We start from the raw sequence: 22,762 nt of genomic DNA on the forward strand, positions 1-22,762 counted from the left end.
TTGCCATGAAAGCAGTCTACTAAGCAATCTGGAAGGTCTGCTCAGCCATCTTGCTAGTGATGGCTCTGTTTTGTTTTCCTTGTCCTTGAAGCACTTATTTTCTATGCAAGCATCAACTTTTTATTAATGAGAACCTATGAAAGGACTCGTATTTATATCAACTACACTTCATTTGAATGGTACCCCATGAAATTCTTAGAATTTAAGACATTTTTTCCTCTGTCATTCCCTAATAGACCAAATGATTTCCTATGCTGTAGTAAAGCTGGATAATATTACTTATCTATTGTCTTGGTGCAAAGATGTGGAAATATCTTTATGCTTTGTCTTTTTTTCTCCATCCCACTATCGCTGAATTAGCATTGGCAGCTATATAACCTTAATAGGGTGGGGCACTGGTGGATAGGTTAGATTGGACCAAACATAGTTTCATAGTTTCATAGTCGGTAGGGTCAGAGGGGACCTAAGCAGATCATCTAGTCTGACCCCCTGCCATGGGCAGGAAAGGATGCTGGGATCAAATGACCCCAGCTAGGTGACTATCTAGCCTCCTTCTGAAGACCCCCAGTGTAGGGGCAAGCACCACTTCCCTTGGAAGTTGGTTCCAGCTCCTAGCTGCCCTGACAGTGAAGTAGTGCCTCCTGATATCTAACTTGAATCTACTCTCAGTCAACTTATGGCCATTGTTCCTTGTTACCCCTGGTAGTGCTTGGGTGAACAGGGACTCTCCCATTGCCTGCTGGTCCCCCTTGGCAAGTTTATAGGCAGCCACCAGATCTGAACAGGTTCATGTCCCATAGCCTCTTCTCAGAGGGCCTGCCATTCTGCCCCCTAATCATGTGAGTGGCCCTCTTGTGGACCCTCTCAATGCTTTCCACATCCCTCCTGAAGTGCACCGCCCAGAACTGGATGCAGTACTCCAACTGCGGCCTGACCATTGTCGCATAGAGGGGGAGGATCACCTCCTTGGACCTGCCTGTGATGCATCTGTGGATGCATGACAAATCCCGGTTAGCCTTCCTGACCACGTCCCCACACTGGCGGCCCATGTTCGTCTTGGAATCAATAATGACACCAAGATCCTTTTCTGCCCCTGTGCTGATGAGAAGGGAGTTCTCCAGCCTATAGGTATGCTGCTGGTTCTTCCTCCCCAGGTGCAGTCCGTATTGAAATTCATCCTGTTCTCATCTGCCTACCTCTGTAACCTGTTGAGATCTAGTTGTAGCCTGTCCCTATCTTCTAGCATGCTCATTTCTCCTGTCAACTTAGTGTCATCTGCTAACTTGAACAAGGTGCTTTTCACCCCCTTGTCCAAATCGCCGGTGAAGAACATATAGGCTAGGAACAGAAATTACAGATAGACTGGTTTTATCTGTAGTGATAAGAAACTGGTTCAAATCTGTAATACAACAGAAGTTCAGTGTATGTAAATTGCTTGCAAAATGGCTAAAACTGGTATAAGATTAATCTGGATGGATGTAGTATTAGACTTAAGTGATTTAGGTTAAATCAGTTTATTGAACTTCTGTCCCAGATCCCCTCCAGATTCCAGTTTAACTCAGTCCCCCAGCATCCTAGGATGCTGTACCTCTCCCCTAACATCCCACCCCCCCTCCGTGCCTTGCAGGGTGGGCCGGCAGGCTAGCTTTGGCCCAAGCTGTCTGTTCTAGTGGAGCAGGGAGGTGTGCTCTAGTGCCCCCTGGCATTTGGCTTGGGCCATTGAAGGCAAGTGAATATCTGTTCACTTGCTTATCAGTTCAATCTACGAAGCTTAGACCAACCTGTGAAGACTGAATTGATTCTGCCTTGAGCTTTTTGGCTGTCTGTACTTAGCTTTAAAGGCTTGTCTTTAACAGGAATTTTTGCACTGGTATAGTACAGCAATAAAAATATTATTTTTGTGTACATTCAAAGGTTGCATTCTTCCTGGTGTTTTTTGCAGTCTTGGGCCTAAGAGTTGGGCTTTACTATAGCAATACAGCTTTTAATGAGAATCAGTTTGGCAAGGTGTGTGTGTTTGGTTTTTTTGCTCTCTTGGGTCTCCTGAAGAAGATCTGATGATTAAAAAATGTGTCTTGAAAATCTCTAATAGGATTTTAGGAAAAACTAATCTGATACAGGCAGTTTTTTCAGTCAAATTGGAGTAGGCTGCTAGAAAAGTTCTATTTTGTGCCATAAGAATGGCAGCATGGTCACTTAACCTCCTGCACCTTACATGAGGGGGTTATGAAAGGTCTGATCTTCACTACTAGATTGGGAGCAGGAACTTCTCTGTGGAGGAGAAAGGAGTGGAAGGATCTTTCACTGTCTTGCTGTGACTGAGTCAGGGTGGATATGCACCTTTATAGATTAACTAAATAAGATCTGTATATCGAGCACAGACTTTCATGAACCTAAAGCCAGTTGGGTTCACAAAACCCTGTGCTTTATATATACATAGATCTTGTTTAGTTGGTCTATAAAGGTGCATATCTAGCCTGCTTTCTGACTGACTTCAGACTAACACAGCTAACTACCTCTTTCTGGCTGACTTAGCCACAGCTGAAGAAGAAGAGAAGGCAATAATCCCTTTGGAATTCAGCATTTAACAACTTTCCAGCAGGAGATTATTGCCAAATTCCAAGACTATTAGCATAGCAGAACGTAACTGTACAAGTGGGTGGGGAGAACTTTATGAGTTGATGAGTCTTCATTATGATCAAAGTGAATATCCACTGATGTGCCCTAAAGCGATTCAGGTCTTTCATTATGGAGGAGGACAGACTCTTTCTGATCGCTCTTTTAATAATTGCTCTCTTTTCCAGGGGAGTAACTGTAGGGGAGGGACTGAGGCAGCAGCCACAGGTGCTATCTTTTGGCAGAGGAAGGAGTGAGGGGTCCAAATATACCCACGGCTGCAGCCGGAGGCTGGCCATGCTGCTGACACTGCCCTGTGCACTGGTGCTGCCCATGGAATGAAGTTGCTTTTTTTTATACCTCTGTTCTTTTGCTATGTGTTTATGTGAAACACAAACTAGAAAAGTTGCCTGTGCATGTGTATATGTTTGTTTTTTTTCAGTCTTGTTCAGCACACAGAGAGAGCCATTCATACACTGTTACTGAAGTAAACGGCCTTCTCCACTGCTAGACTAAGGTTTACAGAAGCATCACAAAACCTAGCCAGTTGTGGCTTCAAACTTGATGCTTTCAGCTGACCATATTTGTAAACTCTTTTATCTATAGAAAAGATTGTGAAGACTGGAGTAAAAATGGAGTTCCTTAATAACAGAGTGGTCACTAGAACAAAATTTTCTATCTGCTTGGTGTTTGTGTGCAACACAAATCCATTGTTAGATATGGATTTGACCCCTTGACCTAATCTCAGTCCTCAGAGTTTACTGAAATTTAGCCCCTAGAAACCAAGTGGAACGCCTTAAAATCCTATGATTTAAGAACTGTTTTGTGGTGTGTTGTAGAAAGTGGACAAAACCACCCTTCTTCCCCCTCCCCCATTGCTTTTTCCCTGATCTTTTGTTTGAATGTGAAAAGAAAGTGTCCTGCTTGTGAACTATTGCACAGCAACACAGGAGGACCTACCACTCTGGATAGGTCAGGGAAAATTCCATTCCCTGTCTTTGGCAGCCTGTGGAGTGCTGCTTTCATTGCTATAATGATGCAATCTACCCCATTACCATGGTTGTGCTTCCTTTCCACCTAATGGAGGTAAGAGAACCAGAGGCCAGATGCAGGTAAGCTAACGCTGTGGTAGACTGGAATGTGCCTACTTCCCATGTACTGCTGCCACCCTTCCTTGATACAGGCTAGAACCAGGAAAGAATATAACTTAGCTTGCCTTAACTAACATAGCTGGCTCAGTCTGAACTGGGTCAAGAACAGCTAAATGATGCCTTAGGAGTTCTGCCTTTTGTAGTATCTATGTATTAAGTTAGCAGCCAATCCAAGTTTTTGTGATATAAGTTGCTTGCTCTCAACACAGAGGAACAAATAAGTCTATAATATTAAATGCAAGCCTTTCATGAGACAGAAACAAAAATCTGCTTTTCCTATAATGTTTATTTTAAAAACAGTCTGTGTGATGTTAGAGCAGTGGTGCTCAACATTCATGCGCATGCCAGATGAATGGCATGGGGTTGATCTCCAGGCCTGATCTTGTGCATGGGGTTGGTCTACAGATGCAGTTTGATCTGTTGGGTCATGTTATCTGGCCTATAGGACTCCCCACAGGTCTGGAAATTTGGGAGTAGGATGAATGACATGGCAGTGTTAATTGACATGGCCCTGGGAGCTGTGGCAATTAAAGCTGCCACTTCTTCCCTCAGTGCCAAATTTCCAGACCTGTGGGGAACCCTGTGAGCTGCATGACATGGCTCTGCAGGCCAGATCTGGCCCTCAGGCTGGATCTTGGTGAACTGTGGTGTACAGTGGTCAGAGAACACTGAAATTCAACAGCATGTCTAACTCTGTTTCACTCCTTTAGCAAATTATCTTCTGTTTTTCTTTATTTTTTTAAGTCATACGTCTCTGTCCTTCACTTTCATTTTACTTTGTATTCTAGGTACTGGGAAAAGGAGGTCCAAAAAGCAAAAAAAGCAGCAAGAACACCACATTTAACCAAAGCAATTATACTGTGTTACTGGAAATCCTATCTAGTCTTTGGGCTCTTCACGTTAATTGAGGTAAATGATGACAATATGGTAAAATATAACTTTTTCCCTTATAGCAATGTGAGATGGTGTTTCGTGAACACTGGCAACTTTGTTCTGGGACCTGCTTTTTCCTTACTTGATTTTTACCTGTTACAAAATAGCAGCTCTAATGTGATTTAAAAAAAAAAATTTGATGGCTTAGAGTATTTTTCAAAAGTTTGTGTTGGTATATTTTTAATATCAAAGGTACCTCTTCTGGAGTACATCAGTAAACAAACAGTCATCTGGTTTCTTGTAATGTTGTAAAACAGATTAACAAGGTGAGCTACAGTGCTGGTAGTTCAAGTTCTTATTTGGCTTGATACACATTTGAACAGGACACCTACAATATAAAATCTCTCTCTCTTTCTCTTCCTTGTTTTCTTTCTTTCAGGAAACCCTCAAGATAATACAGCCAATATTTTTGGGAAAAATTATTAATTATTTTGAAAATTTTGATCCCCTTGACACTGTTGCTTTGAATTTTGCCTATGGCTATGCAGCTGCTTTGTCTGTGTGTACACTCATTCTAGCTATAATGCACCACTTGTACTTTTATCATGTGCAACGGGCTGGCATGAAGTTGAGAGTAGCTATGTGCCATATGATTTATCGGAAGGTAAGCAACTTTTTATGTTTTAAAATGTATATAATATGTTGGCTATTTGATTCTAGTAGCTGGTCATAATAAATATTTGCATTCCTTAGTTATTATCCTTTATTCCTTATTTATTATTATTTTTGCAGTAGTATTGATGTTACTACATTTGACAGAATATAATGCATATTAATATTGTCTTAGAATGAACTACTGGGTTCAGAAGATTCCCTGTGCTTGAACAAATGACTTACTCAAAGTTGTTTTCACTTTTTGCAAAGCTTTGTTTAAGGATACTCGCAGAGGCAGGTGACAGAATAGAGCAGAGAGGACGGGCACCTCACATTGGACCTTAGGCGGCAGCCGCCACCCCACATGGTTCTCTTGGCTCTAGAGTGTTCTGATCCCGGGGATGCGATAGCCTGTGCCGGGGCTCTGCGCAAGTCGGAACTCTTGCTAGAACTGAGGAACTCATTGTAACTTAAGAATGTAGAGCTTATATAGCCTGGAGTAAACAACGTTATCTTGAGCTAAGGATTTGGTTATCTCAGGCTAGGAATTTGGGGATGAGTCATGATCTAACACATTCTACTGTATTACAACATTTTACTATCTAGGTTCATGGTTCTGTTACGCTCACAGAGCAGGAGGCTACGTGCCACTTCACCGGCTTACTATGGAATCAGCATGCAAAACTCTTGCTATTAGCAAAGCTCTTACTATTACAAATATAAATTAGGGTTACCATTCAACTGAGTGTCCTTCATACCATGCTGAATATGGAATCTACTTGGGGTTACTACTTGTGGTAGGAAAGGAACCTAAAGACTGGGGAGAATCTGCCGATTGTTGTCTGACCATGTTGTTGTGATCTAGAGGTGTAGTGGGACAGAGCACCAAGCTCTGGAATGGGGGAAATAAAGCTCATGACTGGATATACTGGAGCCTAGCTGTTCCCGATGCCTCAAATTGCGTGTTGGGGGTGTTCATGGGAAGGGGCTTGCCTGCCTCCCGGTATTCAGAAGGGAAGGGCAGTAGGGGAACTGTTGGGCACTCTCAACCTTGTCTCAGTTTAAAGCCTTTCTGGGCTCTTAGGGGCTGCTTTGCCATAGGCCTGTCCTGCCCTTGATGTAACTGTGCTCTTTTCGGAACAGAGTAGGTCTGATCAATGCCTGCCTCTCAAATCTGGACGATTTCTGGAGATTTTTTTTTTCCCTTTTAGACCAATTTGTGGATCAGTAGTCCATAAGCTGTTTTTCCTTCCTTTCAGCACTGGAGGCATAGCTTTTGTTAAAAGGTGCAAGAATGAGCAATCTAATTTTAAGAGCAGTGCAGAGGTGTCTGAGACCACTTGTAGATAAAGGCTAGAAAGACCAGCTCCCTGAGTTAGGAGACATGGGATATGGCTGGTGGACCTTTCACTAGCAGACTGATGTCCCCCTTGGGTACTCTCTGCTCTCCTGATTGTGGGAGGATGAGACACTTCAGAAGAGGTCGAGTCCGTGGAAAATCTTGTCAGTTGAATGATGGGAGTGGTGACATGCTTCACTGGTCCCAATTTAAATGCTTAGTATTTGAGAAGGAGAAGAGCATCGTATGCCTACCCTATTGTTAAGGCATGGGCCTGCTGCTTAAATGTTGCCCTTGTGTTTGTTTGCCTTTACTTGTTCGTCTTTATCCAACGTGAAGCAACCTGCATCTGAAAACTCCCCCAGCATTGTTAGGTAATAACCAGTGGGGCAGAAAGAACAGGTGTTATTACTGTAGGGCTGCAGATGGAGGAAGCTGCTTTTGCCTACCCTGTGTAGCTCTTGAAGCAGCAGCCTTATGGCTTCTCTCCCTTTATCTGTGATTTGAGGGCACACCCAAGTCTTCAGGTCTGTTTTTACTTCTGCGTCCCAGGCAGAAATCCTATAGGGAGGTATCAGAGGGGAGAATGATCTGTCCATCTAGTTAGGGGCTCTGGAGAGAGCCAATTTAATTTTCATCCTCCCAAGTTATTGGAGTGGTGCCTGTTCAGTATTTGATTAGTAAAGGAATTTGCCAAGGGTTAGGTATTTCAACTTGAACATAAACTAATCTTTTTTTTTCATTTAAGAATTATAAAATGGGTACTGTTCCTACTTCAAGGAAAAAAGTTAGAGTACATATTTACAACACACACAAATAAGGATGTGCAGGGAGTTTGGGGGACAGCGGTATAGTACAGAAAGGGAATATGCTAGGGAATAGTGTACAAGGCCATCTTGAACTGTTGGATTGTTTTTCCTGCACATATTTATTCTCTTCCCTCTTATGATACCTTGGAAATTATCCTCTGGGAACTCAGCTCTAACATGGCACACTGCTTTCTTGTACATAAACATATCTCGGAGGTATTAATTTACTATACTGATTATCATAACAGTTTGAATTTCATGAAATATTTATGTGGCAAATGCTGTTTGTTGCACTGTTGAAATTAGCTTACAGGGCTGAAAGCTTGGAAAGGCAAAGTGTTCATAGTGTGCACCCTTATTTCAAGAGATGTGATTAAATGGAAAATTAATCTCCTCTCATCTCATAAATGTTTATTCCTCAGGGTGAAGGCTGAGGTCATGGCAGAACATTGATAAACCTTACTAATCAGTTGTCTTCATTATTTAAGGTGTACAGATAGATCAGACCTTCTATTTATCCTGTATATATGCTTTTGAGAGAAGCTGAATGCTAATTTACCAGTACTTTTGTCATGTTCATTAATGTCTGTAGTAAAAGTATGTACCTTTTGAAATGCTAATTTTTGGTGAGTGCTGAATGTCTGTCATTAATGTGCTAGCTGTATTTAATTCACTGACACCCCTGGCAGACGTTACACTTAAGATACGATTAACTAGTTAATCTTGTCACCTCTTAAAGTGTAACCTGATCACAATTCAGGCATCTAAAGGCATTACAAAAAGTAAAATAAGCCACAAAATGGGTAATAGTTTTTTTTAGCTGGTTTCATTTGTGCCTTAAAATGAATGTGTGGTTAGATTGACTGCACAGGGGTTCTACTGCATGCCATTAAAGTCTCTGATGGCCCCAATCAGATGATTGGTGGCAGAGTGGGGACCATCCCAGGGCTTGGGGGGCTGGTGGGGTTCATAATCCTTTTTTCAGTGCTAGTTTTGTGGATAGACTCCTCTAAAGCATGAAAAAATTATATCAATACAACACAATTTATGAAAGCCTGAGGTTTGGGGGTTTTTTCCTTCTCTTTTTTAGGCACTTCGTCTCAGTAACTCAGCTATGGCAAAAACTACCACTGGCCAAATAGTAAATCTTCTATCAAATGATGTGAACAAATTTGACCAAGTAAGAATCATTATTGATCATCTTAAATGGTTTTAAAGTGCAGATTTTAATGAGTTTGGAATATGAGGTCACAGTTAGTGGCCACAAATTTCTTTTGCTGGTTTACCAAGCATCGTGAAATTAGGGGTGGGGAGAAGATGATTTCTTTTTTCTAAGTGGGGGGAGGGAGGAGGCATGGCAGCTCTGCTTACAAATGTATTAACGTACATATTGTAAAAACAACTTGGTGTTTCACTTTTACTTTAGAATTTTTCCAATTATTTGATTTGGTCTAATAAAAGATACCCAGTTTACCCAGAAAAACCTTGTGTGCCAAAGATGGAATGGGCATGAGTCGCTGGGGTGGGGGTAGGTTGCAAGCAACAGCTCCATTAACCCTGTGTTGCTAGTGCTGTTCCAACTGCCTGCATCTGGCCTGGGAGGCTCTTTGCAGTCTGGGTCAAGCCTGTGGAGAGCTCTATGGTCTGGATGCAGCCTAGGGGCACAGATGTGTTTGACACTCCTGCTTAAAACAATTATACACTAGGTTAAGTTGATAAAACAGCGTCATGTTATTGAACTAATTGATAGCTTCCTAAGCAGTTTTATTATGCTAAAGAAGCATTTAACCTAAATTTTGTTACATACAAATGATCATCAACACGTGCTTTCAGCAATTAGGGCATTCTAGAAATGCATATGCGTTTGAGAGATTATAACTTTCCACAGGCTCCCTGCCTTATTCTCTGCTCAGGAAAGATAGGGTACAGAGTGGTGTTTTACCTGTGATGGTTCAGGAATCATACAAGAGGCAAGGCTTTTTTGTGATCTCTTTTATTGGACCAGTTATAAAGTTGGGAAAGCTGTTGGGGAAGATTTCCTGCAGTCCTCCCAACTATACAGTTGGCCCTATAAGATATCACAAAAAATCCTTGCCACAGGAAAGATGGTATTTACTGAATGGGTAGGTGCTCAATATCTGGTTTTATCCTCATTGTTCAGTGTTTGGCTCAGTTTGTTTATTGCAAAGTATTCAAACTCTGCTCTAAATACAGAAGTATTACTGCTATTTACACCCTTTTTTAGGACGCTCATCACTAAAATATGTAAGAGATATGTCCATGTTTGTGGAGCAATAGTCATGATGTCCTGGAATGGTGAAATGCAGAGGTGATGTTCATTAGTATGCAGTGGGGGTGCCCAAATTTAAATACAAAGCAGCTAATTTTTTTCCAGATATAATGTGGAAGATATAATGTGTCAATGGGAGATGGGCTTTGACCTTAAGCTGCAGCTATGAGAGCTCAACATTTCTGCAAGGCAGACCCCATGGTTCAGTTCTTCAAGGTAGCTCCAACTGTCTAAACCCCAAGACCCTTCTTTTTCTTACTGTGGTCCTGTGTTATTCACTTTCCAGCTTTTGCAGCAGAAAAGGGATGAGTTCTGTAGAAGACAGCTTCCTGTGCTACATAATCCTGATTCTTTCTCAGAGCAGGTCCATCCTGTGAAGTGAACAAGGTAGTTAGTGCCAAGGAAGAAAAGTAGCAGTGGTCCTGACCCTGACCCAACTTGTTCTCAGTCCTCCCTGATTTTCTTCACTGACATCTAGTCCCAGTCTCTTTTTTCTAAGCAGTCTTTCTTGTCTTACTTCCCATGATTTTTGGTTCATAGCCACAGTCTTCTGAGACTCCGTATTTCAATTTCTCCTTTTCCTTCTTCCTTTCTCTTGCGTCTTTCATTTCTGAATTTGAATCAGATGTCTGCTGTTTACACACAGCAGGAAAGTCATTCTGAGCGAAGATGAGAGACTAGTTCCCAGATCTCATTTCTGGTGTCCTGCCTTGGCTTAGGTAGCCGTTACAAGGAATGCCCTTCTGGATCTCATTGTCCTGTATTGGGGCATGTCGTCAATCAGAGAGGTTGAGCACACTCAATGCAGACAGAGCCTTGGGAGATTTTTTTTTAAGCTGCTAAGCTCTGCTGAGTGTGAAGACTGCCATTTTTCAGAATTTTCTTTCTTGGCTTAATTTTGGGAAAACATGGAAGTGGCTAGATCACTAGAATTTCACATTGGCAACACTACATGATTTTGTCTGTCTTCGTTCAAGATGAATTCTTAAAAAATAAAATCCTAAAGTAGTCAATTGGCATAGAGAACTTTGATTAGCAAAGTTTTATAGTCAGCTAAAGGCAAGGGCTCATAGGGAAGTGCTGGAAAACCGTAGTATTACTTTTTGCTGGTCCTACTTAAAATATGAATGAGAGAGAAAAAGAAAGCTACAAGAATACTTGAAAACAAAATAGGCTGACAAACTGCTGAGGGATTACTCTTTAGAAATGCTTTCAGGCTCTTCTTCCAGTAACTGCTTATGTTCTTTTTTCTCTCTTGTTCCCCTTTTCTTCCTTTTAATGTTTTTTTTCCTTTTTTCATTCAGAAGAAATATTTTTGATACAGGTCAGAAAGGGTTTTTTCTTCTCAATAATTGTAATTTATTTTTCTTTAATTATATCTCACAGCTGAATTGTGAAGAGCTGAGATTTTTCCCAACAAAAACATTATTTGCATAAACTTACTTAGGTTTTCTGACATTTTCATTGTTTGTACTTATGAAGGAAAGGAGGAATGAAAAGTTGGATCGAAAAGAGAAAAATAAACTTTCAGATTTTTTAAAATTGTTTCTGTTTTAACAAGTTTAACATCCTCAGTCTTTTTCTTTTCCCCTTTGTTGTTTGTGGTAAATTTTTGCATTTTTTTAATCTTCAGCTCAAGGGAATGTAAAGTTCACATGACATGTTTGCTGTTTCCTGACATTTTGAAAAGTGAGTCAGCAGGATTGTGGTCTCCACATAGACTAGAGAAAGGCAGAGATGCACATACAAATACTACTCAGTTAGTTGTAAGCTTTATAAATGAGCTGAGAAAATGACAGATCCTGTAATGCAGTTTTTCAAGTCAGAATGAAGAAATGATTTAAGGTTCCCAATGCAATTTCCTGTGGTATAGCAAGCGGATGATCCTGATTTTAAAATACACCTTTTAGTTTTCTCCCAGTAACTGTACTGTGAGTATCCATTTCTCTTTGTGTTGACTAGGAGCCATAATCTGCTGCTTCTTGGCTCCCTTTCCAGGTCTGCCAGCAACAAAGTTGCCACCTCAACTTCACATTCCCTTGAGTTGAAGCAGGAAAATGAATGGAAGTTTCCCTTTTAGAAATACAAAATGACTTTTAATTTCTGCTGCTGGGTGTGTTGTGCATGTGCGAATTAATACTAAAGCCTATTTTTGTGTCTTAACCATTTGTTCAGGTAACAATTTTCTTACACTTTTTATGGGCGGGACCACTTCAAGCCATAGCAGTAACCGTTCTTCTCTGGATTGAAATAGGGCCATCGTGCCTTGCAGGAATGGCTGTTCTGATTATTCTTCTTCCTTTGCAAACCTGTATTGGGAGGCTGTTTTCTTCATTCAGGTAAAGTAGCTTTTGGGGCATATGTCCTCTGTACAAGTTTTGAAAATTCGTGTGTGTGGGCTGGCTTGATGCAAGAGCTGTGCATTGTCATGAGTTAGGCCCCCCAGTTCAATTTTTCAGGCTTGTGTCCTTTTTTTCCCCAAAAGTAGCCATTGATGTATGCTTACTAGGCCCATATATAGCTTGGGTGTGTGACAAAAAAACGTTAATAGTCCATTTGCTTAGGTGCCTTATTTTGGGGTTAAATTTTAAAGCACTTGACTTTAGCATCTTGCTGCATGGGCTTTAGGGACTGGCAGGGCAGTGCTGCTGGCCCTTGTATTACAACCCCTCCCTCCCAAACAAAATAAACCAAAAAAGGCACTGTGTTTATTCCTGCTCCTGCTGCAGGTTTGACATGAGGATGAGAAAGGAGTTCCAGCAAAAAGTGCTAATGATTGCTGTTTGAGACTTCTTATCAGCAAAAATGCTATGTGTAATACAGGGTCTTTAAGATGTAGAAGGACTATGACGGAACAAGAATTAAAATTGTAGCTCCAATAATGCAGGTAAAATTTCTAACAGGAAGCGTTTTAGTTTTCTGTTATAAAACAATTTCATACCTCCCCCTTTTGCAACTTTTCTCCCCAGATTCATTAATTTTAGACTCAATTCTGATGAATTAGAGTGGGGGTTAGCAGTGTTTCATAACAGTGAACTGAATTATGTGAGCTTGGTCCTGAGGTGAGCTGGAGACAGTGGTTGTGAGATATTCCACCATTAGATGGCTCATAGTGATGGAATATCTCTACCTCTGTGTTGATATCTTTTTTTGTTACGCTTGACAGTCCAGTTAAAATTTCTTTATGTGGATCTGGCATTCGGAACAGACATTACACGTAAACTGGCTTAAGTGATCAGAAACTGGTTTAAACCTGTAACAGGACAGACATTCAGTGCACATAAACTAGTTTGAAAATGGCCGGAATCAGTTTGTGATAAACCTGGTTGAATGTAGTATCAGACTTAACTGATTTAGCTCAAACCAGTTTATGCAATGTCTGTCCCAGAACCCTTGCTGGTTTAAGTTAAATCAGAGATCCCCAGCATCCCTTGTCAGAGCCTTGGCCTTCTCAGCCTCCACCCCTTTTCTTTAGCTGGGCCTTCTAGCCTGGGCTCGTTGTACTGGACCTGGCTTCTAGGCACCAGCTCTTACCTTGATTACATTCATTCTGGGCTCTCTGGCCTCGTTTCAGCCCTTCTCGCGGCTCCAAGCTTGCTTCGGCTCTCTCTGGGCCCCTGGCCATATCTGGCTGGAGTTGTGCTCAGCTGCAGCCCTTCCCTGGACTGCCACCCTATAAGGCTCAAGCCCACACCATGTCCAGGGGCCCCTCAGCCCTAGGTGGGCTCAGGACACTATTGGGACCTCCATAGCACCCCTACTAGTCCCAGACCCAAACCACCAGTATAAATTATGACAAAGGCATAATTAGTTATAACACCAACTAACTCACTCTGGGTCTGAATGTAAATAGCAGGATCACGTGTTATCTTGGGTCACATTCCCCTGCAAAGTGGCACCAGTACCTGCTAGGAGCTTTCCTGGGCCCTCCTGCTTTGGAGCATCTTCCATTGTAGCCTCTAGGGCCAGAATAGCTGTGTAGACTCAGGCCCTGAGCATATATACACACTAAGCCCTGCCCACTTCCAGTCAGGTGACCCAGCAGCCATCACAGGTGTGTTCATCCTGACCCTGCTTAGCTGCTGGTTGCAGCTCTTAGCCCTGAGTAGCTTGGCTTGTCTGTTCCTTTTGTCTGCTACTGCTGGCTTTTGACTACACCTCAGCTAGCAAGTAGCTAGCTTTTTAGCTGCTAGCTTTCCTTGAGCTAGCTCACCCTGCTGCAGTTTCCTCTTAACAGTAACAGGAGCCTTCTGGCTTCCTGAATTAAAACATTTTAGCTAACCCCCCCAACCCCTCCCCCACCCACAACCAGTCAAACAAATCCCCAACACCCAAAAAACAAAAAAAACCCCACCCTGCTTTCAGAATTTATAACTTTTCTTTTTATGGGTGCAAACTCTTTGATACCTAATTTTGTCTTACTGAAATGTTTATTTTCCATCTGTTCATTCTTATTTCTGTTTTGAACACACCTTTTTGCTATAGACCATCTCGGGGGTGTACTCTCTCTGCGAATGTTTTCATACCTTGTCTTTATTACGAATAAAACTGTGTTGTGAAGTATTAGCTTTCATTTCTTTTTAAAATTGATTTGAAGGTAGAATATTGGGAACATAGCCAAACTGTCATGGCTACTGGATGGCTAAACCTTCAGAAGTCTGGAAGAATCAATATTGGAGTTACTCACAGAACTGTTTCTTATATGTAGTCTTCATGATACAGTCTTCATTTTACATGATCAAATAGAATTTCTAAAAGTATGATTTTCCCCAACAACTTTAGATATGTAATGCAGATACATTGTGATAAAACTATATTAAATAATTGCTTTAGGCTTTTTATATTCATACCAATAATACTTAGCACTTAAATAGTGCTCACGTCCATAGATATCAAAGTGCTAAGCATTATTATCCCCATTTTACAGATGGGAAAACTGAGGCTCAGAGAGATAAAGTGACTTGCCCAGGGTCATACAACGAAGTGAGACTGTCTTCTGTTTAAGGTATGTATTTTAATAATTAGTCAGTGGCCACATACTATTACATTTTTTTCCCCAGTTGACAGGAGCCATTTCCTTGGGTGCAATGTAGCTAAGTTAAAAGTAGCCTGTTAACTAGGAAGAATGCTTGCCTGCACACGTGTGTGGCTCTTTTTATTTATAGTTCTAAGAATGAAGCAACCAACTGAGTAGATAATATAGGCTTCTCTTGCAAGTGCCTATGAAAGCATGGAAGTCATTATGGAACTGTGTGGGCAAAACTAATTGTAGGATTAGGGCTTTCAAAGCAGTCTTAGCTGTGCTACGCATGCCAGCTATATTTTATTCCACTATTTCTCAGCATTATGCTCATGTCCCCAAAGTGGCAAATACCTGTGTATGTGACTGGACTCATTTAAAAGTACTGCTGTCTTCAGTATGTAATTTCAAGTGTGTGGATGTTTGCAGGATTTGGACTGTTAATCTGGAGCATTTTGAGTAGGAATAAGACCAGTGTAATTTTCACATAAATGACTTATATACCCTTTGGTTATACAATATTATGCAGTAGTGCAGATAGTGGTACATAATACGAAGTTGTACGAAAGGTATGGCATATACTGTGTTATTTAAAAAGTTTGTTTATGAAACTGAAGACTGTATAATAAAAACAATGAAAAACCTCAAGGTTGTATGAGTAACCTTTAATATTGATTTCCTGACTTCTTATTTCTTAACTGTGCAATTGTAGCATTCCCATTAAAGGTTCTTTGAAAGCGTAACTTTGTAGTTGTTTGTAAAAGAAAAATTGAAGTTGAATTCTATTATATGGGATCGTTGGGCTAGCCATCATCAGAATACGCTGTCATGTTTTGATATGTAGGAGCAGCACAAAATACAAATGGGAAGTCTTCCGTCTTGCATAATTTAGGTGTTTTTAAGAAAATTCTCCATACATTTTCCACTGCCAGCAACATTGCCACCTAGACTGTGCATGTTTTATGATTACAGCTGTCATCTTTTTCTTTTTTTTGTGGCCCAATCTTCTGTTAAAAACAGGGATAACTCCACCACAGCTCATGGAACAATATTTTTATAGGCCCCCTGGCCAAATGGTACATTTGCCCCCAGGACTACATGCCATGTAGGCTGTGTGTCACTGGCCCCTCCCACCCCCTGCACTGTGTTGAGGCCATTGTGCCCTGCATGCTGTGCCATGTGTGTACTCCCTCCATGGTGTGTGCAGTAGGTGCTTCTCCATTCATGCACCATACCATGTGCATGCCCTTTATGCTGTGCCATGTGCCCCTCCTCTTCCTTTCCCTCTCCCCTGCCACTGCACTGCATGGGGGAGTGTTATCTTATACTATGCTGGCATGCTGCACCACAGTGGCTTTCCTGTGTTCCCACAAGCCATGGATTCTCTCAGCTGTTCACTCTTCTCTGCTACTAGTGCAATGCCTATAATAGCCACAACAGTTGGAGCACTACTATGGACAAAGCAACAGGATATCTGGGCTGAATGACACATACCAGCAATTTCCTTTAGTGCCTTCTGTGCCAGTGCTCCAACCAGTGCTGCCAGGCTTTTGTTTTGATTTTAATAAAAGCTGAGTTTAGAAATTATACCAAATTACTTAGTAATAAAATGTATGAGATGTCAAAACAAAGTCTGGTGTAATAACTAAGTAGGCACACTCTTTTACCTCTCTACCTAAATGAATTTAGTGTGTTTTTAGCACACTTAAACCACATTTTTAAAATTTATTAAATTAGACATTGGCAGGATTTTTCTGTCGTGGGCTGGGGTGTGCAACCTTGCCGTGGCCATGGGCTGGATGTCCTTATATCATATCATACTATTGTTTTTCAAGGAACTGGCCTTTTTACCTTGCTGACATGCCAGCTACTCTGAGCATAGGCTGTTTTTTATTTGGATAGGGTCTGAAAACTGAAAAAATCCCCCTTGAAATTCTCTTTTGTTTGTCAAACGTTATTTTTGATGTGAGTTTCCTCAACAGGTCTAATTATAACAAACATCTTAGTATTAAAAGGAATGTTGAGATTCACAAAGAGATTGTAGCAGCAGGAATTTAACTTAATTCTGTTCTGTGATACCTTCAAAAGTCTCTGTTTTCCTGCTCTGTATTTACAGAAAGATGTTGCCTCAGCATGTGATCCTGGATGTCTCTTGATATTTTGAAACCAAATTGTTTTGCTACTTGAATGCCCAGTATATTTTTAAAATCTTGTCTATTAAAGCATGGGAAAAATTCTTCTGTATGTCATGCTTTGAGGCCTGTTTTCATTATTAGCTTAACTTTTCTTGGCCATTGTTCATATGGTGGCTAAAATGAAATTTTCTTTTCTGTGCAGAAATATTGTGTTTCTTTAATACAGCATAAAATCACACATGAATGTGAACAGTAATACATGTGATTGGTCTTGTACAAAGAATTCTGGAACATTCAAATGCTAGTCAGTTCCGTGGCAGCTTAGGTAATATTGGGCTATATGTAATATAGCCTTACAGTATAGGAGTCCTTTTTTTTAAGTAAATAGGGAGAAACCTGGTTTAATTTGTAAACTATTGCTTCTTTCAGATGTTAAAAAAACCCCAAAAATTCCCTCCAAAAACACACTTTACCAGAAGAACTGGTGTGTTACTTTGACTCAGCTCCATAGCATCTGTTTAGATTGGGTGCTTCAGCAGCGCCTTATGGTGCTTTTATCTAATAGCAGATTCAGTCAGGTATTCGATAAAAGAGCCGAAAAAGCCCCACTAATGTGCTGACAAGGTCTTTTGGGTAGATGTGATATCTTTTATTAGACCAACTAAATAGTTGGAAAAATTGTTCTTTTCAAGTTTTTTGGTACAAACAACCTATGCCTGAAGAAGGGGGTTTATGCCTGGAAGCTTGCAAAGAACAATTTTTCCAGCAATTCAGTTGGTCTAATAAAAGATATCACATCTGTCCAAAGAACCTTGTCTGCCTGTGTCCTTAGACCAACATGGTTACTGTCAACGACCACTAATGTATCCAGTCTATACAGATGTTGGGCAAGCTGGTTCAACTAATGGACTGCCTCTTCTGAGCATGCACTGGCCTATACGCAGGAGCACACCGAGTTTAAAATAAAACACTGTGTTGTTTGTTTGTTTTGTTTTTAAATGGCCACATGCAGCCTAAGGTAACACAGTCATTTTAATTAAGAATCTGCAATTTTTCTATCAATTTCAGGAGCAGAACGGCAGCCTTTACAGATGTCAGGATAAGGACCATGAATGAAGTCATAACTGGTATAAAGATAATAAAGATGTATGCCTGGGAAAAAGCATTTGCAGATCTTGTGAACAGTATAAGAAGGTAATCAGCGTTGCACTGAAAGTTAGGCTTGGATATTTGATCTATGTGCATTTTTGGGTGTTAAATACTTTCTTTGCTGCTTTAAAATGCAAGGATTTAATTAAAAAACCCCTTGTATAGCTTTGTAGTTTTTTACTTCATCTGTACATAAAGAGGGAAGTTTCTCTTAAGGGCAGAAAAAACAATTCCTTTGATATTTATGAATCCTGTTTCACCTAAGTGTGACTATACATTGGGTCTCTCTGTTCCTAAAGAATTTCATCCCCTCAGCCATCTCAGCTAGATCTCCATACCTTAATTTGCAGAATTCCTTTCACCACAAGTATGTGGAAGCAGTTTTTTTTTCTCTTAGCTATAAATTTAGAACCTGCGGATGCTATATTTTGATTCCTTTTTGTATCTCTTGCATGAACTCCTTAAGTGATATGCATGGCTTTCAGATTTTTCTGAAGTGTGTAGCCACGGGGTTCAGTTATTCTGGGTCTATATTTCTCAGCCACAGTGCTCTTTTTCCCCACCATGGCAACCTGATAGGCCAGCCGAATGTGGCACTCTTAAAGCAGACTCTATGAGCCTGACAGAGACTGACTAATATGATTCAAAACAGAGCATTATTTATTTTTTTGCCCAAGGTACAGAGCACCTGGAGCATACTTTGATCCAGCAGTTGGGAACCTATGGGCCAGATCTGGCCTGTGGAGTTGGGGCTTTGGTAGTGTTTGGCAGAGAGGTACAGGGATTTGCCTTCATTGGGTGGGAGAGAGTTTCATTCATGCGTGCTATGGCTGGGTGGGGTGGAGAAGTTCTGGGTCTTAGCACTGACCCTGCTTAGACCTGAGCTGGGTCATGCTACCCAGAAAATGTTGCCAACACCTGTCTTACTCCTTCATTGCAATCTCCCAGCTACCACCGTCTCTAGGATGGAAGAAGCAAATTGCCTGTTTGCTGTAGTATCTGGATCCCTTTCTCTTCGTTTCTCAGTAACACTCCCTGAACAGCTTCTCCCAACTTGCTGAATCCCCACCCCTTTCCAGCGCTTGCAGTCCTGTAGTATAATAAATCAGTAGGAAGGATACTTAGCTTAGCCTTGAAAAGAGTAAGCTGTTCTAGCTTGAATGGAAGTAGAAAGGGGTTTTCCCAGTCTGGAGCTTCACCATTCATTCTTCAAGGGTCCTTGGCATTTCTTAAGATAGCATTTTATCCTTGCCATTGTTTTGCTGGTTTCTCTCATGAAGCCAACATTTTGATTTAACTTTGTACTTTCAGGCAGTTTAATACAGATAATCTGAGAATCGTACTATCTTTTTAAGGACTAACACACAAAACTCCATCATTTTCTATGGCTTTCAAAAAGGATTATTAAGGATTAATGAAGGATGGGAAACCATTTCATTTAGGAATTTAGAAACTAATTGGATTAGGCCTAGCTCTAGTAGTCTGTATATGAATGTTGTTGACAGTGTACTTTGGATTATAGGTCAGCAGTTGCGAGCTCATAAATTGGTGGGAGGGGGGTCGAACTCTTTCAAAGTCTGTCAATACAGCCAGTTTGGCAACTATAGTGGGAAAGTTGCTTAACTTCTGTAGAAGAACATCCTTCTTCTAAGTGAGAGATTCATTAGATTTATGTGGGATGATCTACATCTTGACTTCCTAACCCTGAAATGGAGGTTCCAAAGGAAAGCAATCTGATTAGAATTTCACTAATTAGTAGAAAATAAACTGGAAGAAATAGCAATAGGTATGAATAAATTTAAGCAGAATCTTGCTGGAATTAGAAAATGCAGAACAAAGTAACTATCACCCTTGTCATACACTAATTGTTTATACTGCCTGAATAATTGTTGGTATTCATATCCCATATTGTGAGCTCTGGTAGAGTAGCTAGGATCAGACTGGGTGACTAATCTTACAATTGGCAATTAAAGTTAAACTTTTAGAGCTTTCAAGTTTGAAAAAGTATTTGTTCCAAAAACCTTCAAGTCATTACAGGGAGGCACATTAGCTGAACAGGCTAAATCTGCCTACCAAATTCCAGTTAGGTGGCATAGTGGCTGGCAAAATAACTGGTATAGAGGTCACAGAACCAGCCTGCCAGTAGGGGAAACTACATCTCTTAGAGGGAAAAGCTAGAAAAAGGGGTCTAAGCCTATAGAGATGGAAAATCTAGAATAAAAATAGGGAATATTGAAGGTGCTATGATTTAGCTAGCAACTGATTAGACAGTTAACCAACTACATGGTTATTTTGAACCAGCACTTCATAGGTGAGCTTATCTTCATAGGTGAGAGCACTGATGAGCTCAAGGCTGCATCATTTTTAAACTTTTTTGTTTCTTAATAGGCATTATATGATTAACTTTACTTGATATTGCAAATGGTGAGAGACAGTATCTCTGGATATTCAGACTGTGTAACTGAATATATTTGTCTTTACTCCTGGAAGAAAACCCACAAAAAAAAAACTAAGAACAAGTGAAGAATTTATTAAAATTGTTGGCAAATAGAACAGTTCATAGTGATGCTTAAATGATAATACTTAATTTTATGTTACCTTTTAATAAAATAGTCTTTGATTTGGCACTTTACTTTTCTATAGCTCAGAGCTTCCCAACTTCAGAGTGGCCAGAGGCTACATGCTACACAAGTTATGGGCCCAGGCCTCTTATTGCTTGCAACTCTCCTACCATGCGAGTACCATAAACCCCCCCACCGTTGCTGCCATGTGAGCCTCTCCCCCTGGTGCCACAAGCATGTGGATGATTTGCTTCCCCTGTGGTTCTGTGAGCTGCCAGGTGCATTACCCTGCTATAGCTCAAACTAAAGAATCTTGTATTTAACTATTATTCTCATCTTTGTCTGAAAGTCTCTGTTCTTGTTATATTTCCCATGCGCAACGTTTTCTTTCAGTCAGTGCTTGTCCATTTTTTACCTGCATCACAAAGGATTTAAAACAAATTCTAGTACGTAATAATAAAATGCTGCTACTGATACTGAGGTGTTTTGTGTTGTTGAAACCAGTAGTCATGAGAAAGGAGCCTTATGAATGATGTAGTATACCAATGGTTTTGAATCTGGTGAATTTTGTTTTGCATTTTTAGGAAGGAAATTTCCATGGTTCTTAAAAGCTCCTACCTTCGAGGACTGAACTTGGCATCTTTCTTTGTTGCAAGCAAAATAACAGTTTTTATGACTTTCATGACATATGTTCTACTTGGCAATGTTATCTCTGCAAGTCGGGTGTTTGTTGCGGTGTCACTGTATGGTGCAGTAAGACTGACAGTAACTCTCTTCTTCCCTGCGGCTATTGAGAGAGCATCTGAAGCAGTGGTTAGCATACGGCGAATCAAGGTACAGTCTTTAGATTTAATTTGTTATGGAAATATTTACTACTTTACTTTCCATCATATACTTTAGGTTTTCCAACAAAAGTGATTTCTTAATGTGGTTTGAAATTCTGTAATGTAGCTGATGTCCAGAATGGAATACCTTTATATATGGTACCACCTGGGAAAAAAAACCAGTGCATGGAAGATATGGAACAAAGAAGAATTTGATTGTGTGCAAAGGAATGTGGCGAAGTAGAGTTGTGTACTCCATATACTTTGTATTGCCATGGCAATCATGGAAAGCAGCTGGGATTAATTACCTTGTAGTAGTTTTGTCAACAACTTAGGGTGCAAACACAAGACAAAGGCCATTTGCACATGCCACAAAATTGGCCTTTAAAATGGCTTAATGCCCTTTTGCACCGCTTTAATGGTGCTGCTGTTTGCACGTGTTGGTGTTGTAATACGCTTTAATGGCAGGCTGTTTGCACATGTCAGCTGTGTAATGCACGTTAAATGACTTGGGGACAAAGCAAAATAGAATATCTCTGCCTTTTATTTATCTGGTTCAGTTTGGCATCGAGGGAAGCACCAGGCCTTGTGCATCTCAGGGGCTGAGCAGGTAACCTGTGCAGGCAGCCTGGAGGCAGCCTGTGCAAGCAGGCTTTACTGAAGGGGAGAAAAAAGCGGTGAGCCTGATCTTTTTTCCCTCCCTCCTTCCCCCCAAAGCCGGCCTCCCTGAGCTGCATGGGAGCCTGGTGCTTTCCTTCGCAGCTGCGGTGTCCTCTGGGACTGCTCAGGCTGGATGCTGGTGGGTGGGTGCTGTCGGGGGGTGCCGCAGCTGCCACGAAGGGAAGCACCAGCTCCCCCTCTCCCCTCACCCCAGGGACCACTTGGTCTGCCAGCAGCTTGCCCTCCCCTCCCTGCTGCCAGAGAGGCAGGTAAGGGTCAGGCCTGACCCTTGTGTACACCCATGAGGATTTACTTCACCCTAAATTGAAGTGGTGTTTTTAAAGACCCAGCGCTTCAGTTTATAGTTTCATAGTTTGTAGGGTTGGAAGGGACCTGAGCAGATCGAGTCTGACCCCCTGCCATGGCAGGAAAGAATACTGGAGTCAAACAACCCCAGCAAGGGGTTCATCTAGCTTCCTCTTAAAGACCCAAGGGTAGGAGCCAGCAACACTTCTCTTGGAAGTTGGTTCCAGATCCTAGCCACCCTGACCGTGAAGTAGCGCCTCCTGATGTCTGGTCTGAATCTACCATCTGCCCGCTTGTGATGGTTATTCCTAGTCACTCCTGGTAGTGCTTGGGGGAACAGCAACTCCCCCAGTGCCTGTTGGTCCCCTCTGACTA

General features: G+C 41.2%; 1 protein-coding gene across 4 annotated transcripts in view; it reads left to right on the forward strand.

Moving 5' to 3' along the window:
- Positions 1 to 22,762, forward strand: part of ABCC4 (ATP binding cassette subfamily C member 4) — a 251,125-nt gene that overhangs the window by 62,612 nt on the left and 165,751 nt on the right. For 3 of the 4 annotated variants that reach the window (XM_019529749.1, XM_019529748.1, XM_019529750.1), the window contains exons 3-8: positions 4,556 to 4,676; positions 5,080 to 5,304; positions 8,533 to 8,622; positions 11,908 to 12,071; positions 17,956 to 18,081; positions 21,182 to 21,431. In XM_019529749.1, coding sequence (XP_019385294.1) covers positions 4,556 to 4,676; positions 5,080 to 5,304; positions 8,533 to 8,622; positions 11,908 to 12,071; positions 17,956 to 18,081; positions 21,182 to 21,431 — 976 coding nt within the window. Of the gene's footprint in view, positions 1 to 4,555; positions 4,677 to 5,079; positions 5,305 to 8,532; positions 8,623 to 11,907; positions 12,072 to 17,955; positions 18,082 to 21,181; positions 21,432 to 22,762 lie in introns of those variants that run through there. The other variant, XM_019529751.1, reaches the window with a different exon arrangement.

This window comes from Crocodylus porosus, unplaced genomic scaffold (assembly GCF_001723895.1).
Source record: "Crocodylus porosus isolate Cpor-Errol unplaced genomic scaffold, CroPor_comp1, whole genome shotgun sequence".
Classification (NCBI taxonomy): domain Eukaryota; kingdom Metazoa; phylum Chordata; order Crocodylia; family Crocodylidae; genus Crocodylus; species Crocodylus porosus.